Source organism: Peromyscus californicus, unplaced genomic scaffold (genome assembly GCF_007827085.1).
Source record: "Peromyscus californicus insignis strain IS unplaced genomic scaffold, ASM782708v3 Scaffold_9__1_contigs__length_137607984, whole genome shotgun sequence".
Classification (NCBI taxonomy): Eukaryota; Metazoa; Chordata; class Mammalia; order Rodentia; family Cricetidae; genus Peromyscus; species Peromyscus californicus.
Window position 1 is genome coordinate 67,599,807 of NW_026294617.1, and position 18,477 is coordinate 67,618,283.

The following is an 18,477-nucleotide window of genomic DNA, read 5'->3' on the forward strand; positions in this document are numbered from 1 at the left end:
TAGCCTTTGAAGACTTTTGAAGAAGTTCTTTCTGTTAGCCCTTTGGGGTCTTGCTACAATACTAAGCTGAGTTTGTTTGGAGGTACCATCTACCTCTCTGTGTCTTTATCACAAATAAGGAAGCATCATTCCTGGGTAAAGGCTATCACACCTGATGTAGCGATGGAGTTATTTCCCATTGCTTACAAATGCCTGGTCTGTTTCCCCAAAGAAAGTGTAACCCACTGATAATTAAGGCCAGAAAATTCCAGTTTGCAGAGAGAAGGTACCAAGTCTTTATTAGAAACCTGCCTGCCCACCTCCCTTACTGTAGACGGTAGACACACTCTGTGTCAGGGTAGGATGGCAGATTCAGCTGGTACTTCTTTTCTAGAGCAGGTGGTACAAAACGACCCCCCAGGTAATGATATCGGCCAGTAAACTGGGCTGCAGACTTCTTGGGTGCTGTCAGTGAGATGAGTAAGTCTGGTTGGATTCCTCCCGGGTTTCCCTTCTCTACATCCCATCCTGAAGAGAGAAAGTAGTATGAGGAAGTACAGAAGGCCTAGTCCTAGAGAAGGGGGAAACTCCCAATCCCGGTACTATCAGGCTCGAGTTTTCCCACAGGGCCAACATGAACCTTGATCCCCGGCCCTAGTGTGGGACATGGAAAGGTACATTCAGATTATTTTAGACCTGGTCTATACTGTGGATCAAGAATCCAGTCCCCTGGGATCCAGTCCCCCAACCATCTGAGTCCCGGCACCTGAGGGAATGTCGATGCTAGCAATGGGCACAGTAAGTCCACTCAGGACACTCAGGATGCTGTGGAATGGCTCCCGAACATCACCCTTGAAGCTGAAGCCAAAGATGGCATCCACCACCAGCTCATACAGCTCATCAACCATCATGGGCTGTGGGAGGGGCAGGAAGAATGTCAGGAACTGTTGTCACCTAGGGAGGGCTGTCCCTGCACCCACAGACCACAGGGGCATGGATATAACTGCTTCCTAAGGTAGAGAGTAAGATCATTCCTGTTCTGAGTGCCTGCCTGCCCACCTTCCTGCCGCTGGGGAGAAAGGGACTGACAGTGTAGAGGAGCCTGAGACTGGAAGCCAGAAGGGGCCAATTCTGTCTTAGCTTTGCCTTGCTCCAATTCTGTGATTTTGGGCAAACCATTTCTCTGCATGTTGGTATCTTCATCTATAGAATAAGTTAATTCTCTTTTTAAATTTCGGATTTCCCACCCCCAAATCCGTGCATCTACAGAAAAGGGTTAGGGTCTCACTGAGGACCAGATGAGTGTTAAATGCATGCTGGGGGAGACAGCTGTCTGCAGAATAGGGGTGCCTAGAGTGCTAGTGTTGGGAAGCCGTGAAGCACTCAATATGGAGGAGCTCCTGTACCACTGCTACTCAGAGAGCAACTTTTATGGCAGGCAGACACTAGGCAGGCTAGCTTGGTCTGAAAACACGAAGGGAAGGGCAGAGGCAGTACTTACTGGGGAGATGAAGTATCAAGCCACCTACCTCTGGGGGCATTTCACTAAGGAAAGGAATGTCCATTTTCTGACATTGAGTCACTAGCCCAGTGAAGAGTGGTTTGTTAGGTCTTTTGGGGTAATAGATAGTTGGCTGGTAACCCTAATTGAAAAGGAAAGTAGCCATTGAATTTCTGATCCCAGACTCCCTGTACCTTCCCACGAAGACTCCGTTCATATACTCACAAAAAGTTTGAGGTGTCGCGCGCAGACCAGGCCGTCCCCTCCGTTATTCCCGGGGCCACAGATGACCAAGACGGTAGGGGGGCTCCTGGACATGGACGTGGGGGGATAAGCCTGAAGGCAGAGGCGCAAAGGGTCTGGCCGTCACCGCCGTCGGCTCCACCGCGGGAGGCCTCCCCGCCCGTTCCCCACGAAGGCTCTGCACTGGGTCACCTACCTTGGCGATGGCCGTGGCACAGCTCAGCCCGGCCAGCTCCATGAGTTGATCCACGCTGAACTGGTACTCGTTAAATAGCTCCTCGTCCACGGCCCGCGCCTCCTCCTGGCTGAGGGAAGTCCTGGCCTGAGTCCGCCGCCTGGGTGCTGGGGGCGCGGCCTGCCCCGCCCCGCCCCCGTGGGAGAGCGCGGCCGTACCTCAGGTACTTCACCGGCGGGCTCGCCATGGTCTCCGAGCCCCGGCGCTGCGTTCCCCACCAGGTCGGCCCTGCACGGCACACCGTCTGCCGGCCTGCGAGCCGGGGCAGGCGCGAGCCCGCAACCAGCAGCCCGAGCCCAAGCAGCGCCCGCAGCCCGGACATTCGGCACGCAGAGCGCCGCCCGCCCGCCCGGCGCATGCGCAGGGCCCGGCCCGGCCCCCAGCGCCGTGTGCAACGAGCCTTAGGTTCCGAGTCCCGGGCATACCGCGCACCTTGGTTCCGCCTTGCGTTCTCGCCTTTCCCCAGCGCTGTAAGCGTTCATACTTCTTTCTTTTTATTTTTTATTTTTATTTTATTTTTTTAAATTTTGCAATACAATTCAGTTCTACATATCAGCCACGGATTCCCTTGTTCTCCCCCCTCCCGTCCCCCTCACCTTCCCCCCACCCCCCACCCCCCATTCCCATCTCCTCCAGGGCAAAGCCTTCCCTACAGACTGAGTTCAACCTGGTAGACTCAGTCCAGGTAGGTCCAGTCCCCTCCTCCCAGGCCGAGCCAAGCAATCCTGCATAGGCCCCAGGTTTCAAACAGCCAACTCATGCAATGAGCACAAGATCTGGTCCCACTGCCTGGATGCCTCCCAAACAGATCAAGCCAATCAACTGTCTCACCCATTCAGAGGGCCTGATCCAGTGGGGACCCCTCAGCCATTGGTTCATAGTTCATGTGTTTCCATTCATTTGGCTATTTGTCCCTGTGCTTTATCCAACCTTGGTCTCAACAATTCTCGCTTATATAAACCCTCCTCATTCTCGCTAATTGGACTCGCAGAGATCCACCCAGGGCCTAGTCATGGATCTCTGCATCCAGATCCCTCAGTAGTTGGATGAGGTTTCTAGCACGACGATTAGGGTGTTTGGCCATCCCATCACCAGAGTAGGTCAGTTCGGGCTGTCTCTCGACCATTGCCAGCAGTCTGTTGTGGGGGTATCTTTGTGGATTTCTGTGGGCCTCTCTAGCACTTTGCTTCTTCTTATTCTCATGTGGTCTTCATTTACCATGGTCTCCTATTCCTTGTTCTCCCTCTCTGTTGTTGATCCAGCTGGGATCTCCCGCTCCCCCAAGCTCTCTTTCCCTCGACCCTCGCCTTTCACTACCCCCACTCATGTTCAGGCTGTTCATGTAGATCTCATTCCATTTCTCTGTCATTGGGCGATCCCCGTGTCTTTCTTGGGGTCCTGTTTTCCAGGTAGCCTCCCTGGTGACGTGACAGGCTTCGCTCACTACGTAACACAGGCTGACCTCGAACTCAAGCAGTTCTACCTTCGAGCCTCCTTCGTGGGAGGCTGAGATCACACGCATGTACCGTCATGCCCTGCTCTTTTTAAATTATAATTATCTCTTCTAGGGCTTATCTTTGACCTTCCGCTATGCCTATTTTTTTTTTATTTTTAAACATTTGAAAATATGGGGGTGGAGGTGAGGAGGCGAGCACATGCCCTGGTGCACATGTAGAATTCAGAGGACAATTTGTGGGTGCCCGTTCTCTCCTTCCTCCATGTGGGACACAGGGATCGAACTCAGGTTGTCGGGCTTGGCAGCTAGTACCCTTGCCCTCCGAGTAGCTTTGTGGGCCCCTGCCATGCCTATTTTACTTATTTGACGTAGGAAATAGAATTTCTGAGTGATAGTGGCTGGATTTAGATAACTCATCTAACTTTACTTCAAGTCCAAGGTTCCGAGGTCTTATTCAGAACCTCACTAGCTTTATCTTCTGACTTTACTAAGCATGTAAGGGGACTCACTTTTACATGTTACTCGACTCCTTGCAGAATTGCTGAAGAAAATTAATTTGGTCTTTGTTTGGTTTTTAGTTGGTTGGTTTGTTATTGTTGTTTTGTCTTGTTTTGTTTTCCCCCGAGTGTTTCTGAGTGTGGGTATGTGCACATGAGCTTAGAGGCCCACGAGTCAGATCCTCTGGAGCTACAAGCTGTATCATGTGGCCTAGGCTGCCCTTAAACTGATGCTGCCAAAATGGCCTTAAATTCCTGATCCTCCTGACTTCACCTCCCATGTGCTGAGATTCTGGGTTTGGGGTCACTATGGCTGGCTTGAAGTTTGGTGATTCTGAAGACTCATTTTGAAAATGCAACATGAAACATGCTTATGTGACATAGATAGCATGTTGGCCACTTACACGTGCTAACATGGACCACCTCATTTCACAGCAAACCTATTATTCTCATTTCAAAGGTAAGAAAACGTGACCTGCCCAGGGAAAGTGATGGTGGGGGCTGGGATCTCAGCAGGTGGACCTACAGTCTATATGGAAGACTTATCCTGTATTTACCAGTTACAGAAACATAAATAACGGCTTAACCCTACCCAAAGGACTCTACATCCTCCTACAGAGACACTTGCTCATCTATGTTCATTGCTGCTTTACTCATAATAGCCAAAAAATGGAAAGAGCCTAGATGTCCATCAACAGATGAATGGATAATGAAAGTATACATTTACACAATGGAATATTATTCAGCTGTTTAAAATATGAAATTTGAAGGTAAATGGACAGAGATAGAAAAGAATCACTCTGAGTGAGGTAACCCAAACCCAAAAAAACAAACATCGTATGTTGTCTTAGTTAGTTTACTATTGCTGTCAAGAGACATTGTTGGAGAATATTATTTTAAGGTGTGTTACTTTTGTTTATGTTGCATTTGTTTAACTCTGTGAAGCTGTGCTGCTGTGCCTGTCTAAAACATTTGGAGGTCTAATAAAGAGCGGAACAGCCAATGGTGAGGCAGGAAAAAGAATAGGCAGGCGAAGAGAAGAAATAGGAGAAATCTGGGAGAAAGGGAGAAGAAACAAGAGAACAAAGAGAGGAGAACATCATGGCCCAGCCACCCAGCTACACAGCAAACTGTGGAGTAAGAAATAATGAAATGTATACAGGAATAGAGAAAGATAAAAGTCCAGTGGCAAAAGATAAACAGGATAATCTAAAGTTAAGAAAAGCTGGCTAGAAACAAGCCAAGCCAAGGCCAGCATTTATAATTAAGAATAAGCCGCCGGGCTGTGGTGGCGCACGCCTTTAATCCCAGCACTCGGGAGGCAGAGCCAGGCGGATCTCTGTGAGTTCGAGGCCAGCCTGGGCTACCAAGTGAGTTCCAGGAAAGGCGCAAAGCTACACAGAGAAACCCTGTCTCGAAAAACCAAAAAAAAAAAAAAAAAAAGAATAAGCCTCCATGTGTGATTTATTTGGGAGCTGGGTGGCGGGCCCCCCAAAAAGAGCAAAAACAACCAACAACAAGACACTATGACCACTGCAACTCTTATAAAGAAAACATTTAATTGAAGGTGGCTCACTTACAGGTTCAGAGGTTCAGTCCATTATGATCACGAAGGGGAGCATGGCATCATGGTGCTGGAGCTGAGAGTGCTACATCTTGCAGGCAACAGGAAGTTGACTGACACACTGAGGGAAGCTTGAGAAAGAGACCTCAAAGCCTGTCCCACAGTGACACACTTCCTCCAACAAGTCCACACCTCCTAATAGTGTCACTCCCTTTGGGGGCTGTATTCTTTCAAACCACCACTTATGTGTTCTCTTTTGTTTGTTTGTTTGTTTTTGTTTTTTTGAGACATGGTTTCTCTGTGTAGCTTTGCGCCTGTCCTGGAACTCGCTTTGTAGACCAGGCTGGCCTCAAACTCACAAAGATCCACCTGCCTCTGCCTCCCAAGTGCTGGGATTAAACGCATGTACCACCACCGCCTGGCCATATGTGTTCTCTTACATGTGGGTGTTAGCTTTTAAGCCTTTAATAAATATGTCAGTATAACCACAGAGTTTAGGCACAGAGTAAGCAACTAGGTGGGAGGGGAGGGTCTTCTTGGAAGAATCTCCCAAAGAAAGAGAAATAGAATATATAGTAGGAGAGAGACTGGCCGGGCGGTGGTGGCACACGCCTTTAATCCCAGCACTTGGGAGGCAGAGCCAGGCGGATCTCTGTGAGTTTGAGGCCAGCCTGGGCTACAGAGTGAGTTCCAGGACAGGCGCAAAGCTACACAGAGAAACCCCGTCTCAAAAAACCGAGAGAGAGAGAGAGAGAGAGAGAGAGAGAGAGAGAGAGAGAGAGAGAGAGAGAGAGATTGGGGGCAGGAACAGGAAGATTAAACAGAGTAGGAGAGAGGAAGGGAGAGGCTATAGGAGGGACAGCTAACCCCAGGGGTCACTTGAGTGGTCATATGGTACCTAATTACAGCAGAAGCTTCTTAAATACATACATACATGAAAGTAATCTAAATGGAATCACTGAATAGAAGGGGAAACAAAGCCCCAGCCAGACACCTTTTACCACCAAATGAAACCTTCAGCACCAGGAGTGGGTTACATCCAACTGACTTGTTGGCCAAAGCCCATGGAAACCCCCAAACAACCTGGGCTACCGTCAAGGCTAGTAGTTGCTGTCCACAGTTGATGGTAAGGACCTATTGCTGAACACAATGTTTACGTATTTCATTGAACACAGAGAAGCTGAACTAGCTGCTGGGTGCCTCGCTAGAACATTCACCCCCACTGACTAGTGTTCATGGTACTAGAAGGTCCTCTGTATGCTACCAGAGGAGAAAGATAACCACCAAAAAACAGCCACAAAACCATCGATCTACAGCCCTGACCTACCTGCATGGCACTCTGAAGTCACAGTGGTGGAGACATTGAGGGAGAAACCAACCACTATCTGACTGAGTTTAAGGCCCAGCTCATGAGATGGAACCCATGTCTGACACTGCTCAGACCAAGAACCTGAGACTAGAAAGGCCATGGCTGTAGGTGAAAACCAAATACTGTCATACTGTTTAAGGAACACAGTAATAAGATGACTCCTTACGACATTGTGCTATAGCCATAGATCAGTGTCTTACTCCATCATCATCAGAGAAGCTTCCCCTTGTGTGGTAGATGGGGGCTAACACAGAGACCCACAACCGGACAATGTGCAGAAAGTGGGAGACATTGGAACACTCAGTCCTAAATAGGATGTCTTCACCAACCCCTGCCCTCCTCAGGGCCTATGCAGAAGAGGCAGGAAGATGGTAAGAGCCAGAGTTGATGGAGGACACCAAGGAAAACCGTGTCTTCCTGACACAGCAGGACTGCTGCATGAGTGAACTCAGAGACTAACAGCGTGCAGCACAGGTTCAAGTCAGACAGGGTCCCAGTGCTGAGAGGGAAGTGTGATCTCCCATCCCTGGTCAAGATGGTATCTCCAATAGACAACTGCTTGCATGTGGGGGACCAGCCCCCACCTTTTTCAGGGTTCCTACCAGGAGGAGAGAGGAATAAGGAACTTGTAGATAGATTGTAGGCTTAACCGAGAGGAAGAAAGACAGAAACACAGGACAGCTTCGGGAGGACCCGGGTCAATACCCAACGGCCCAGAACTTTATTCAAAGGGGCTTTATATAACAATGCCACGGGGCGAGGCAAAAGACCTCCCCCTTGCGAGATAAAACCAAGTGTAGACCCTTCCAAACACTTGGTACCCAGGCCCGTGGTCCATTCATCCTCTTATGCAGTCCTGCTGGGTAAAGCAAGCTCAGATCTCACTAGGAAACCTCTGTGGGCTCCCACACTTGCAAAGGAAAAATTAGTTTTCTCCAATGGAGTCTCACTGTGCATATTAACCACACTTAATGGCAGGCCTCATACCCAGCAGTAGATAGATGGCCAACACAAAATAAACTCCATGGTGTTTTTGTAGACTTTTTGTCTTATATTGTTTTGTTTGGGCATTTTTTTTCATCTTACTGGTCTTTTGCTTGTAAATTATGGTTTCCAATTTTGTGTTTTTATGGGGCTTGTGTGCGTGCATGTTTTTTGTTTTTATTTGTTTGTGTTTTGTTTTTTGACTATTTGAGAAAGAAAGAAGGTACAGAGTTGAACGGGTGGGGAGGGTCTGGAAGATGATGGGGGAATGGGAATGGGAAACCGTGATCAGAAAATATTGTATGAATTAAAAAAAAAAAAAAAAAGCTGGTCAGGCAGTGGTGGCGCACACCTTTAATCCCAGCACTCGGGAGGCAGAGCCAGGCAGATCTCTGTGAGTTCGAGGCCAGCCTGGGCTACCAAGTGAGCTCCAGGAAAGGCGCAAAGCTACACAGAGAAACCCTGTCTCGAAAAAACAAAAAAAAAAAAAAAAAAAAAAAAAAAACAAACAAAAAAAAAAGCTGGACATGGGGCTGGAGAGATGGCTCAGAGGTTAAGAGCACTGGCTGTTCTTCCAGAGGTCCTGAGTTCAATTCCCAGCAACCACAGGGTGGCTCACAACCATCTGTAATGAGATCTGGCTCCCTCTTCTGGCCTGAAGGGATATATGCAAGCAGAACACTGTATACATAATAAATTAATTAAAAAAAAAAAGCTGGACATGGTGGCACATGCCTTTAATCCCAGCACTCAGGAGGCACAGGCAGATCACTGTGATTCTGAGGCCAGCCTTGTCTACATTGAGTTCCAGACCCAGCCAGGGCCACAAAGAGACACCCTGTCTTAGGATGAAAAACAAGATAAATGTGCTTTTTCTCTATGGAACTGTGCTGGGATTATGACTCCACCCAGTCATATTCTTCATGTTTTTTATATAAACCTTAAATATCATGGACTAGGGAGGTCCAGCCCCTTGATAGTCCCCTCCCAGGGTCTGGGAAGAATCTACAACCAGCTGATAATTAATCTTTGAAGAAAAGAAATGGGCTGGAGAGATGGCTCAGAGGTTAAGAGCACTGGCTGTTCTTCCAGACGTCCTGAGTTCAATTCCCAGCAACCACATGGTGGCTCACAACCATCTGTAATGAGATCTGGCACCCTCTTCTGGCCTGAAGGGATGTATGTAAGCAGAACACTGTATACATAATAAATAAATAAATTTTTTAAAAAATGAATCTATGTACACGAAACTCCTTAGTCCATACACTTTATTATTTTGTATCGGTTTTTTTCTCTCTACAAGCTTATACTCTGCTCTCATTTTTAGCTCCTATCTTGCCCAATTTCTCTTTAAATAATTTTTTTTTTTTTTTTTTTTTTTTTTTTTTTTTTTTTTTTTTTTGGTTTTTCGAGACAGGGTTTCTCTGTGTAGCTTTGCACCTTTCCTGGAACTCACTTGGTAGCCCAGGCTGGCCTCGAACTCACAGAGATCCGCCTGGCTCTGCCTCCCGAGTGCTGGGATTAAAGGCGTGCGACACCACCGCCCGGCTCTCTTTAAATTTATCTGTGTCCCCTCCAGGTTCTATCTTAATTCCTTCACCTAGTTCTGCCCCTTCTAGATTCTCATCCATCTTGTTCTTTCCCATATCACCTCCTCTCCCATCTCCTCTCTCATGTGTTTCTTCCCCATCTTGCTCTTCCCCATCTGGCTGTTCCTCATCTTCCATCTCGTTCTTCTAGTCCTCTCTTCTAGTCCTTCAACCTAGTTCTTCCCCATCTCAGTTTGTTCCTCTCAAGTTCTTACCCATCTAGTTCTTCCGTTCTCTTTTTCTCTTCTCTGTCCTCCAGTCCCTGGAAGTCCTGGTAGATATACACTTACAAGCAGTATTCCCTTAGCAGTGCAAAGCCAGGCTTCCAGGGTCAAATGGAGGGGTGATAAGAATCACATAGAGAGGCAATAACCGTTAATTATCATTTGCAACCCCAAAGGGAAGTGTCCAATGGGTAAATGGATTAACTAAAGGCTAAATTCGAGTAATATCTAAGAAGAGGGATCTTTTATTTATTTATTTACTTATTATGTATACAGTGCTCTGTTTTTGTGTATCCCTGCAGGCCCAAAGAGGGAACCAGATCTCATTACAGATGGTTTTCAGCCACCATGTGGTTGCTGGGAATTGAACTCAGGACCTTTGGAAGAACAGTCAGTGCTTTTAACCTCTGAGCCATTTCTCCAGCCCAGAAGAGGGAACTTATGTGCTTAACTATAGTCTTAAACATGATTAGTAGAAAATGTTAAGAATCTATAAGTTGCTAGGTCAATGGGAGAAAATAAAACTGCCTTCTTTTTTCCTGGCTCATATCTGTCCAAGCTATCTGCTGTTTTTCTGCAGGGTGGGGAAAGTGTGCTCTGTCTCTAGGCAACCTGTGTACAGCTAGATGCCTCTGGTGATAGTTAAAGGGAGATCTGGAACTAGAGGTAAGATTTGGGAAAGGAGGAAGTAAAGCTTAATTGGCACATCCGCCAGGCCTTCTCAAACAGGTAGTCTGGATGCTTAAGTCTGTTCTTAGAGAATACAGAGGTATCTCTGATAAGGTACCTTCCTCCATCTGGGGATGGACCTGGCCGGATGCTGCCAATGATGATAATTACAGGGAGGCTTGAACTGGGGTTCTGGCTGAGCATAGCTGTCAGCGCAGAAAGTTATCTAAATGTTCCTAGAAGTGGTTAGGTAAGGAGTTAAAGGTCTATAAAGTTAATAAGGCTGTAAGAAAGGAGGGTCTGAGCTAAATTGTGTAAAGCTATTACTTAACATCCACCTGACCTAGGCAGTGTCTCCTTGTGTAATTTACCTTTAATCAGGAGACTAGCATGTGGACTTTTATTACTGTTAGTCCTTGAAAGTGGCTAAGAGAGATATCTGATTCCAGAGAAAGCCTTTCCTGAGGCTGTTCTCCAAATACCTGGAATGTGTATGTCCAGAGAGTGATCAGTCCACACTGTTAGCCCTTCTAGGGAAAAGTCAATTGGGAAAACTATGAAGGCACACATGATTTTCATAACAGAAGACAGCTGATATATAACAAGCCAAATAACACCAAAAGCTCCTTGGAACTTGGCTTCCTCTGGAGGAAATCCCTGATCCCTCTAGGTAGTGACTTTGCCATAACCAGCTGAGTTCTTATGATACATTCCTGTGTCCCGCAGCACTTAACAGTTACCTGTCACCCACAATTTCCAGTTTGCTTCTTTTAAAAATAAAATTTTTAGATTTATTTCTTTAAGTGTATGAATGTTTTGCCTACATTTATGTCTGTGAATCACATGTGTGTCTGATGCCCTCAGGTCAGAAGAAGGCCTCAGATTCCCTGGAACTAGAGTTATGGATGGTTGTGAGTCACCATGTGGGTGCTGGGAATTGAACCCCGGTCCTCGAGAAGAACAACAAATGTTCTTGACCATCTCCCCAACTGCTCTCCACCCCCAGTTTTCAGTTGTTGTGTCGGATTACTCTGGACTCTTAGGATTTGGGTCACTTTGTGAAACCCTCCTTGCTTGTATCCAATTCAACAAAGCTTTTTAAAGTGATGAACCTTGACCTGGAGCCGGTGCTGGAGCGCTTGCTTAGCACATGCCCTGTTAGGCCCTCGGTCCCTAACTGCAACAGAAATAAACAGAAGCAACCAGAACAGTGACTTACGCTGAATGAGTCTTTTAAGGATCCAACTCAGCTTTGTAGAACAAAGCTTCTTTTCACACTTAGGTTCTGAATTCACGTTTTTAAGCTGAGGCTGAGCATTCATAATTAACAGTAAGTCTCCATGCCAGGATTTAGGGGCTGGCAGTCCAAGAAAGCCTGCTACACCCTGGTTGTTTTTTAAGATAAATCTCCCTATGTAGCCCAGGCTGGCCTTAAAGTGATCTTCTTGCCTTCTTCTGAGTGTCAGAACCATAGGCCTGTGCCAGCATGCCCAGCTCTCTCTTTTCCTCACATGCTCTTGTAAGGAAATACCTGTAAAGTGCTTAGGGTTTGGAGTAGGCTTAAATGTCCCATCATTATTGCTGCTGTGACCTGTAGTGTCCTGTAGGGGGCGGTAATGTCTGTTCTTTCATATCTTCTGTTGTATGTATGACATTCCTGTCTCCCACATGGAAAAGGAGGCACGGAGAAGGTCAGTGGTCCCAAAGTCACCTGAGCTGGGGAGTCATTTTTAGAACTAGCAAAGGCCTTAGTAGTAATGACATCCCAATCCAGAGAAGCAAAGGTCAGTGTTCACCATTCACTTTCCAGTCTTTTGTCTACTGAGTTAAAGACTCCCAAAGAGGAGCAAAGAGAATCTCAATGCTGAGCCAGCACAGCCCTTGGCCTGCTCAGGAGTGCTATGTCCATACCCAGCTGAAGAGGCTCCTCCCCCAAAGCCCCTAAATGCATCTATTGGGAAGTTCCTGCAGAGGTAAGGGCTGTGGTCAGCAGGTACAGGTCACATGATTGCGCAGAAGCCAGAATAGGTGCACATCCTCTGGGGGTTCCTCCCGAAGGCTTCCTTGGTCCACGTGGATGGCCTAAAAGAGGCAGAGGGGCTGCTGTGGGCAACTGGGGAAGCATAGGAGGCAGTCTCCCTGTTTACAGCTTCTTTAGGACCCTGCTTTTCCCAGGCCTGCAGGGATACAGCAGGAGCCTTTCTTCCCTCAACCTAATAGTGGTCACGCTCACCCCAAACCACCACAAGCTACGTCTTTTACCTGCACTGTCTGTCCTGCAGGCCTCTACCTCTCCCCTAGGACCTACCTATTGACTTGGAGCTGGTGGGGTGCTGTGAAGGCGGGGTGCTCCACTCCATTGGGACTGAGGCCTCCAGATGGAAGATGAGCTGTGGCTCCCAAGCCTGGATGGAGAGGGTTGGATACCTTTATCACAGGCCTCTTCATAACCAGGACAGCACAGTGGGAAAGAGGAAGAAGGGGTGGGGACAAGTGGGGTGGACGTCCAGGCATGGACTGGTCACTTTGTGAAGGATGCCTTGTACAGGCCAGGTGCTCAGTAAACACGGACCACCCAGTGGCAGTGGTCTGAGCTCCTGTGCCAGAAGGGAACACACTGAAAAGAACACGTCAGTGATTCAAGCCAGCTCACCGAGTAGCAAGGCCTTTGGGAGAGCCCAGTCAGAATCAAGGCCTAGCACAGTGCCTGGACATAGAGCACAGGGTTTGTGGAGCGCCCACCCCGAGTCTGAGGTGTTAGGAAATGAAAACCACAGAACAGGAGGGAATACACACACCTGGGAAGGGCTTGGAGGAGATGGACCAGGCCCTCAAGAGACAAGCAGGAATGTGGAAGGCTGTTGCAGGGGGCGGCAGCCTGGGGAGCCAGGGGGTAGGTGGCAGGCATGGGTGGGGGACGGGGAGAGAGAGATGAACTCCAGGGGTGGGGCATGTTCCTCCCACTCCCTCCACTCACGGTCCTGTCTCTGAGGTCCTACCGAAGAGGTCATGTTCACCAGCCCCTCCGTCTCTTTCTCCTCCTGGCCCTGTTCTGGTTCCTCATCTTCCCAACTACTGAAAGGTTTTCAGGGACAGAGGACTGAATGTGGCCCAGCTGTGGGACACCCCAGTGGCCAGCTCCCCACCCCTGACCAGTGAACCCTCTTCCACCTACCCAGGCCTGTTTGGCTCACCTGTCCTGGGCATCTCCTGCACTGCTTTGTACCCTGGCAGAGGTCCTTGCCACCAGGGAGGCCTTCCACTTGGCCTGCAGCCTTCCAGGAGCAGAGGGCTGGGAATGGGGGGAGTACAGAGTGTGGCATGGGGAAAATGCACACCTAGTTATCACACTGTCCTTCCAGCTGCCTTCAGGGAGCCACAGACTTCCTTGCTGGAGACAGCCCAGGAGGGTTCTGAGAATCAAATGCTGGAGTGAGGTCCCTTTGCTCTATAAAGGTCCATCTTCTAAAGCTTAGGTTACAAACTGGGTTTGCTGACCAGACCATAACCTGAGCATTACCCTGGCATACCTAGAGCCTCTCTGGTACTGTCAGAGCTGGTGGAAGACCTTGGCTGAGCCCAAGTCTTTTGACTTTCAATCCAAGCCCCTGCCTGTTTCAGGATAACGACCCCTACCCCGAAGAGTGGTGACTGAACTTAGGGCCTCTGCTGTGGGGTATTAGATCACACCGTGAACCCCTAGTTTGCGTTTGCGTTAATTAAATAAAATCAACCTTGGGTCAGGAGGCAGAGTAGCAACTAATTGACAGAAAGTAATCATAGAGAATCATAGGGTGTCTGTAAAAGATAGAGGGAGGGGCTTACTGCAGCTCTGTTCTGGCAGAGCAGAAGGACACCCTCTTTCGGAGACACCGGTAAAGAGAGAAGGTCATCTAGTTGCTACTCAGCCTCTCTGAGCCAGCAGGTTTTCACCCCAGCCTCTGACTCCCGAGTCTTGCTGGCAGATAGAACAATAGAGATTTAATTAAAAGCTATATTTGGCAGCAGTACACAGCCAGTACCTGTGGGAACAGAATTCCCACCAGGCCACAGCCTGAGCGGCCGGGTCACTACCAGAGAAGCAGGCCAGTAACTAACTGCACAGCCATACTTGCTGGCTAAAACAGCAGCAGATTAAAGCACAGCCTCCATGCCGATGGAAAAACAACAGGTCTCACATAGGCTGGGCAAGCATTCCACCACTGTGCGACACCCCCTGCTTCAGGTGAATTTAATTGTGCTCAAAGATTATACAGTGTCCTGGTCTTTAAAACGAGAGGGCATTCAACCCATTCAGTCCCTATAATAAAGCATACACTGCAATTCTTGGGGTGAGAGGAAGTTTCCTACAGAGGGAAGCATTTGGAGGGCCGATGACCTGTGGACAGAGACTAGGAAGCAAAATGAGCTGGAGGCAAAGTCTAGGGGGACCTGGCGCATCCCCTACCAACAATACGGCTCTTGGAACTTTCTTGGAGCACCACCCCCCTCCTGTGGCCATTTAGGGAACTGCATCCAAGGATCCAATTCTTCACATACATGGCGAAAAGGTTTCTGGCACTCAGCCAAAGATGTGGGACAGCCCTTGTACAGAAACAATCTCCGCCCACCTCCCTGTCCACCCCACCCCCCAACCTGATACACATGCATCCCTCATGCAAGCCCAGAGGCAGATGAACACAAGAACAGTTAAGTGTGGCATCCCTGAGAACATCCTTTCTGGGCAACTTGCTCCCATTCACACTTCCTGGTCTCAGGCATCACATTACCAGGATATGAGCCTGGGCTAGCCTCTCCTGAGCCAAGAAGGTCCGCATGGCATCCGCCAGCTTGGCCACCAGCCGCTCTCGTACAGAACCTGGTTCATGCTGGAGAGAGGGGGGCACAGTGGGGGGGGGGGTATGAGAACGGACTGGGCTGTGCAGTCTACAGAAAGAAAAAGGGACAGAGGAAAGGGCAAGAAAGAACTCCGCTTGCCTCTTTTTGTGCCCTGCCCCCATGCCCCGGTGCCCCCATGCTCCCATGCGGCCGAGCCCAGAACTGTGGGAGACTGCCTCTTCCTCCAAGTAACTGCCCAGGACCTGGGATGGATGGTGTTTCTAGTCGGTAACTAAGAGGTGGGGCAAGGAACAAGGGCAGCAGTGTCAGCCAGAGAAGGCTTCTGGCGGAGGGGAGGGCAGGAAGAGTCAGCGCCGCCACGGAGGGGCTCACCCGACACTGAGCCAGCGCTTGCTTATAGTATTTCAAGGCCTGGTCATGTTGTCCCAGCCTGGCTGCCGCCGCCCCAAGGCCCTCACAGGCCTGCCACTGTCCCTTCATGTCCCCTAAGGAAGAGAGCTTGGAAGACCTTCCTGTTCCAGACCCTTCCGGCACTGTGCACCCTTGCGCCCCGCCCCCAAGTTCCAAGCTAACCCCCCTCATTCTTACCAGTGTCTTGGGCAGCCTGCAGGGCATGCAAATAGCTGTCCCAAGCAGCCCTGTGGTCCCCCAGCTGGCTCAGTGAAAATGCCAGACCGCCAAAGCTCCGCCCTTGCTCCAGCCGCTGGCCCACAGAGCCTGAAACCAGAACACATCGGTTTGTTTGGGAACTTGGTTGCTGGGGCATGATGACCCTGCCCCCAACAAGGGAGGATCCCAGGTGTCCCAGAGCCTCAGTGCCTCTAGGTGACCTACAAAGGCCTAAACTGTCCAGGTTTAGCCTCTCTCACCTCAAGTTTTACCCCAAATGCCTCCCTGGCCAGTCGGAGCCAGTGAGTCAGTCGAAGTTAGATTACTAGTTTGAGGAGGGAAAAAAAAAATTCTTACTATATAGGACTGTCTGGTGGAATTCACAGAGATCTGTCTCTACCTCTAGAGTTAGGATTAAAGCAGGGGTTTTCCACCATACCCAGCAGGAAAAAACTAGTTAGGGCTAGGCACCCAGGTCATAGTTATAGCCCGGCTTATGTGATGTGGATGCTATGATTACTTTTTTATTTGTTTTTGTAGCGCTGGGAATGGAAGCCAGGGCCCTGTGTATGCCAGGCAGGCACTGTACCGCCGAGCCACACCCCAGCTAGCTGCCGTTTTAGTTTCTTTCCACATTTAGTTTTGTAGGTATGAGAGTGTGCACGGGTGGGACTCTGAGACAACTTCCGGGAATAGGTGTGCTCTCCTTCATCCACACGGGTTCTGGGGATTGAACTCAGGCCAGCATGCTTGGCAGCAAGTCCCCTTACCTGCTGAGCCATCTCACCAGCCCCTCATAGTCCCATTTTTATGTTTGGAATCTGAAGCTCAGAGATAGAAAATGGTTTGCTGTTGAAGGTCACACCCAATGGAGGAGATTCAGGGCAGTACTTATTCTCTCTCTCTCTCTCTCAAGACATGGTTTCTCTGTATAGCTTTGGAGCCTGTTCTGGAACTCACTCTGTACACCAGGCTGGCCTGGAACTCACAGAGATCCGCCTGGCTCTGCCTCCTGCGTTCTGGGATTAAAGGCCTGCGCCGCCACCGCCACCGCCGCCGCCGCCACCCCCCCCCCCCCCCCCCCCCCCACCCCCCCCGCTACTTCTGCTTTCTTAAACTACAGTCCCAGGCCAATGAGCCCTGCAACCTTCTGCTCCATCCCTTCTCCCACTTCAGGTGTCCCAGCGCAATAACGGATCCCAAAGATCCATCCGCCCACGGCCACTGGGCGTACAGCTGTACAGGTAGAGCTCCTGACCCCACTCCTCCAGGTTCCCCAGGCCCCTCCCAGCCCTCAGGACACCACCCGGCCTATTGGAAACATTTTAGTCTTTTTCTTTTTTGATGGGATACTGTGTAACCCAAGCTGGCCTTGAATGTGATGTGTAGCCAAGGACCATGTTTAGCTTCTGAGTCTCTTGCCTCTACCTACTGAGTACTGAATTCACAATGTGCACCGCTACACTTGGTTTATGTTGTGCTGGGAATCAAACCAGGGCTTTGTGTGGGCTAGGCAAGCACTCCAGCTGTATCTATCCCCAGTCCTGAAACCTCTTCTTAATCCTTTAGTCTGGCTCCACTCCCCAGCCCCAGGCACCCACCATGCAGATTGGCAGCCTTCTGGTGAAACTCCTGGGCTTCCTGATAGTTGCCCAGGACATTGTAGGTCATTCCAAGGTTTTGAAGCACTGTTGCCTGCTCTGCTGGCTGTCGACACAGGGGTAGGGCCTGCAGGAAGGCCTCTACTGCCAAAGGGAAGAGTTGAAGTTGGAAGTAACCCATGCCCAGATCATTGTAGAGTGGCCCTGGAGAGTACAGACAGCCACCGGTGGTCAAATGAACCATAACGAAGGCTGTACAGGAACAGCACCTGACCCGCTCCTCCAGCTTCCAGTCCCCTCCCAGCACTCAGGGTACCACCAGACTCAGGCTCAGCACCTTCCTCAGACCCTACGCCTTCTTTACTAAGACTCACCCAGCAGTCTCCGGTCAGTGCTCCGGTCAGCATCGGCAAGCTTACGGCTCTCCTCCAGACCCTGCAGCACATCACTCAGTCCATGTTGCCCACTGCTCAGCATACATCTTACTGCAGCCACCTGAGCCAGGGCTGCATCCCAGAGCTGGCCTGCATGGGCATAGGCCCGGCTTGCTTCCTGTAAACTGTAGGCTGCTTGCTTAGGCCATCCCAGGGCCTGGTAGCAGGCTCCCATTTTTGCCTGTGCTTCCCCATGGTCACCCTGTGGCTGGTAATGGCCCAGAGCCCTGCGGTACCAGTCCAAAGCTTGGGTCAGTTCACCAAGGGCATGATAGGCCAAAGCCACATTGAAATACTGGTCACCCCGACACCAGCCTTTGCACTTCCCTTCAGGACGGGCTCTCAGAAGTAGCTCAAGTCCTGTGGCCGGGTCCCCAGTCTCCACATAGGCAGCCCCCAGGTTGAAGGCACAGGCCCGAAGAACAGGGCTATCTCTGGTGGATGGAACCTTGGAGGCCAGCAAGAAGGCCTTCTGGAAGCTGCCCAAGGCCTCCTGAGTCTGCCCGGCCTGCAAGGCCCTGAGGCCAGCCCTGGTGAGGGTCTGGATGTCGGCTTCTGGCTGCAGCCGATTCCTTTTCTCCTTTTTCTTCCTGCAGTTTGAAGGTTTGGGCACAGGCTCCAGCTTCAGGTGGCTATCCTCGGGGACAGGGGAAGACCTAGGGTGGATTCCAGAGAACAGAGGGG

At 49.9% G+C, this 18,477-nt stretch overlaps 2 protein-coding genes across 3 annotated transcripts; both read right to left on the reverse strand.

Annotated features, from left to right (window-relative positions):
• Positions 1-251: 251 nt before the first annotated feature.
• Positions 252-2,320, reverse strand: Naxe (NAD(P)HX epimerase). 2 transcript variants are annotated; one of them, XM_052731004.1, is made up of 6 exons: positions 2,117-2,319; positions 1,920-2,028; positions 1,706-1,816; positions 1,509-1,622; positions 746-893; positions 252-507 (listed from the first exon to the last, which is right to left on the reverse strand). In XM_052731004.1, exons 1-6 carry the CDS (start codon positions 2,314-2,316, stop codon positions 305-307), a joined length of 885 nt encoding a protein of 294 aa, XP_052586964.1. In that variant the 5' UTR covers positions 2,317-2,319; the 3' UTR covers positions 252-304. The 2 variants fall into 2 exon arrangements, with proteins under 2 accessions (XP_052586964.1, XP_052586965.1); XM_052731005.1 differs by lacking the exon at positions 1,509-1,622 and having other exon boundaries at positions 2,117-2,320.
• A 7,543-nt stretch (positions 2,321-9,863) lies between these two features.
• Ttc24 (tetratricopeptide repeat domain 24) lies at positions 9,864-17,899 on the reverse strand. The gene is made up of 9 exons (XM_052731503.1): positions 17,734-17,899; positions 17,360-17,563; positions 15,738-15,866; positions 15,522-15,634; positions 15,080-15,178; positions 13,505-13,602; positions 13,288-13,385; positions 12,619-12,715; positions 9,864-12,392 (listed from the first exon to the last, which is right to left on the reverse strand). The coding sequence occupies exons 1-9, from the start codon at positions 17,834-17,836 to the stop codon at positions 12,311-12,313; spliced, it is 1,023 nt and encodes a 340-aa protein (XP_052587463.1). The 5' UTR covers positions 17,837-17,899; the 3' UTR covers positions 9,864-12,310.
• Between the last annotated feature and the right edge of the window lie 578 nt (positions 17,900-18,477).

Excerpts from the sequence above, each read along its gene's own strand:
- Naxe (XM_052731004.1), bottom strand. The coding sequence starts at position 2,316 with ATGCGCCGGGCGGGCGGGCGGCGCTCTGCGTGCCGAATGTCCGGGCTG. Across the intron at positions 894-1,508 it reads TTAGTGAAATGCCCCCAGAG|CCCATGATGGTTGATGAGCT; the intron begins GTAGGTGGCTTG and ends CCCCTCCCACAG. Across the intron at positions 508-745 it reads TAGCATCGACATTCCCTCAG|GATGGGATGTAGAGAAGGGA; the intron begins GTGCCGGGACTC and ends TTCTCTCTTCAG.
- Ttc24 (XM_052731503.1), bottom strand. The coding sequence starts at position 17,836 with ATGCTGAGCAGTGGGCAACATGGACTGAGTGATGTGCTGCAGGGTCTG. Across the intron at positions 15,867-17,359 it reads GAAGGCTGCCAATCTGCATG|GCTCTGTGGGCCAGCGGCTG; the intron begins GTGGGTGCCTGG and ends TTCTGGTTTCAG. Across the intron at positions 13,386-13,504 it reads GCAGGAGATGCCCAGGACAG|TAGTTGGGAAGATGAGGAAC; the intron begins GTGAGCCAAACA and ends AAAACCTTTCAG.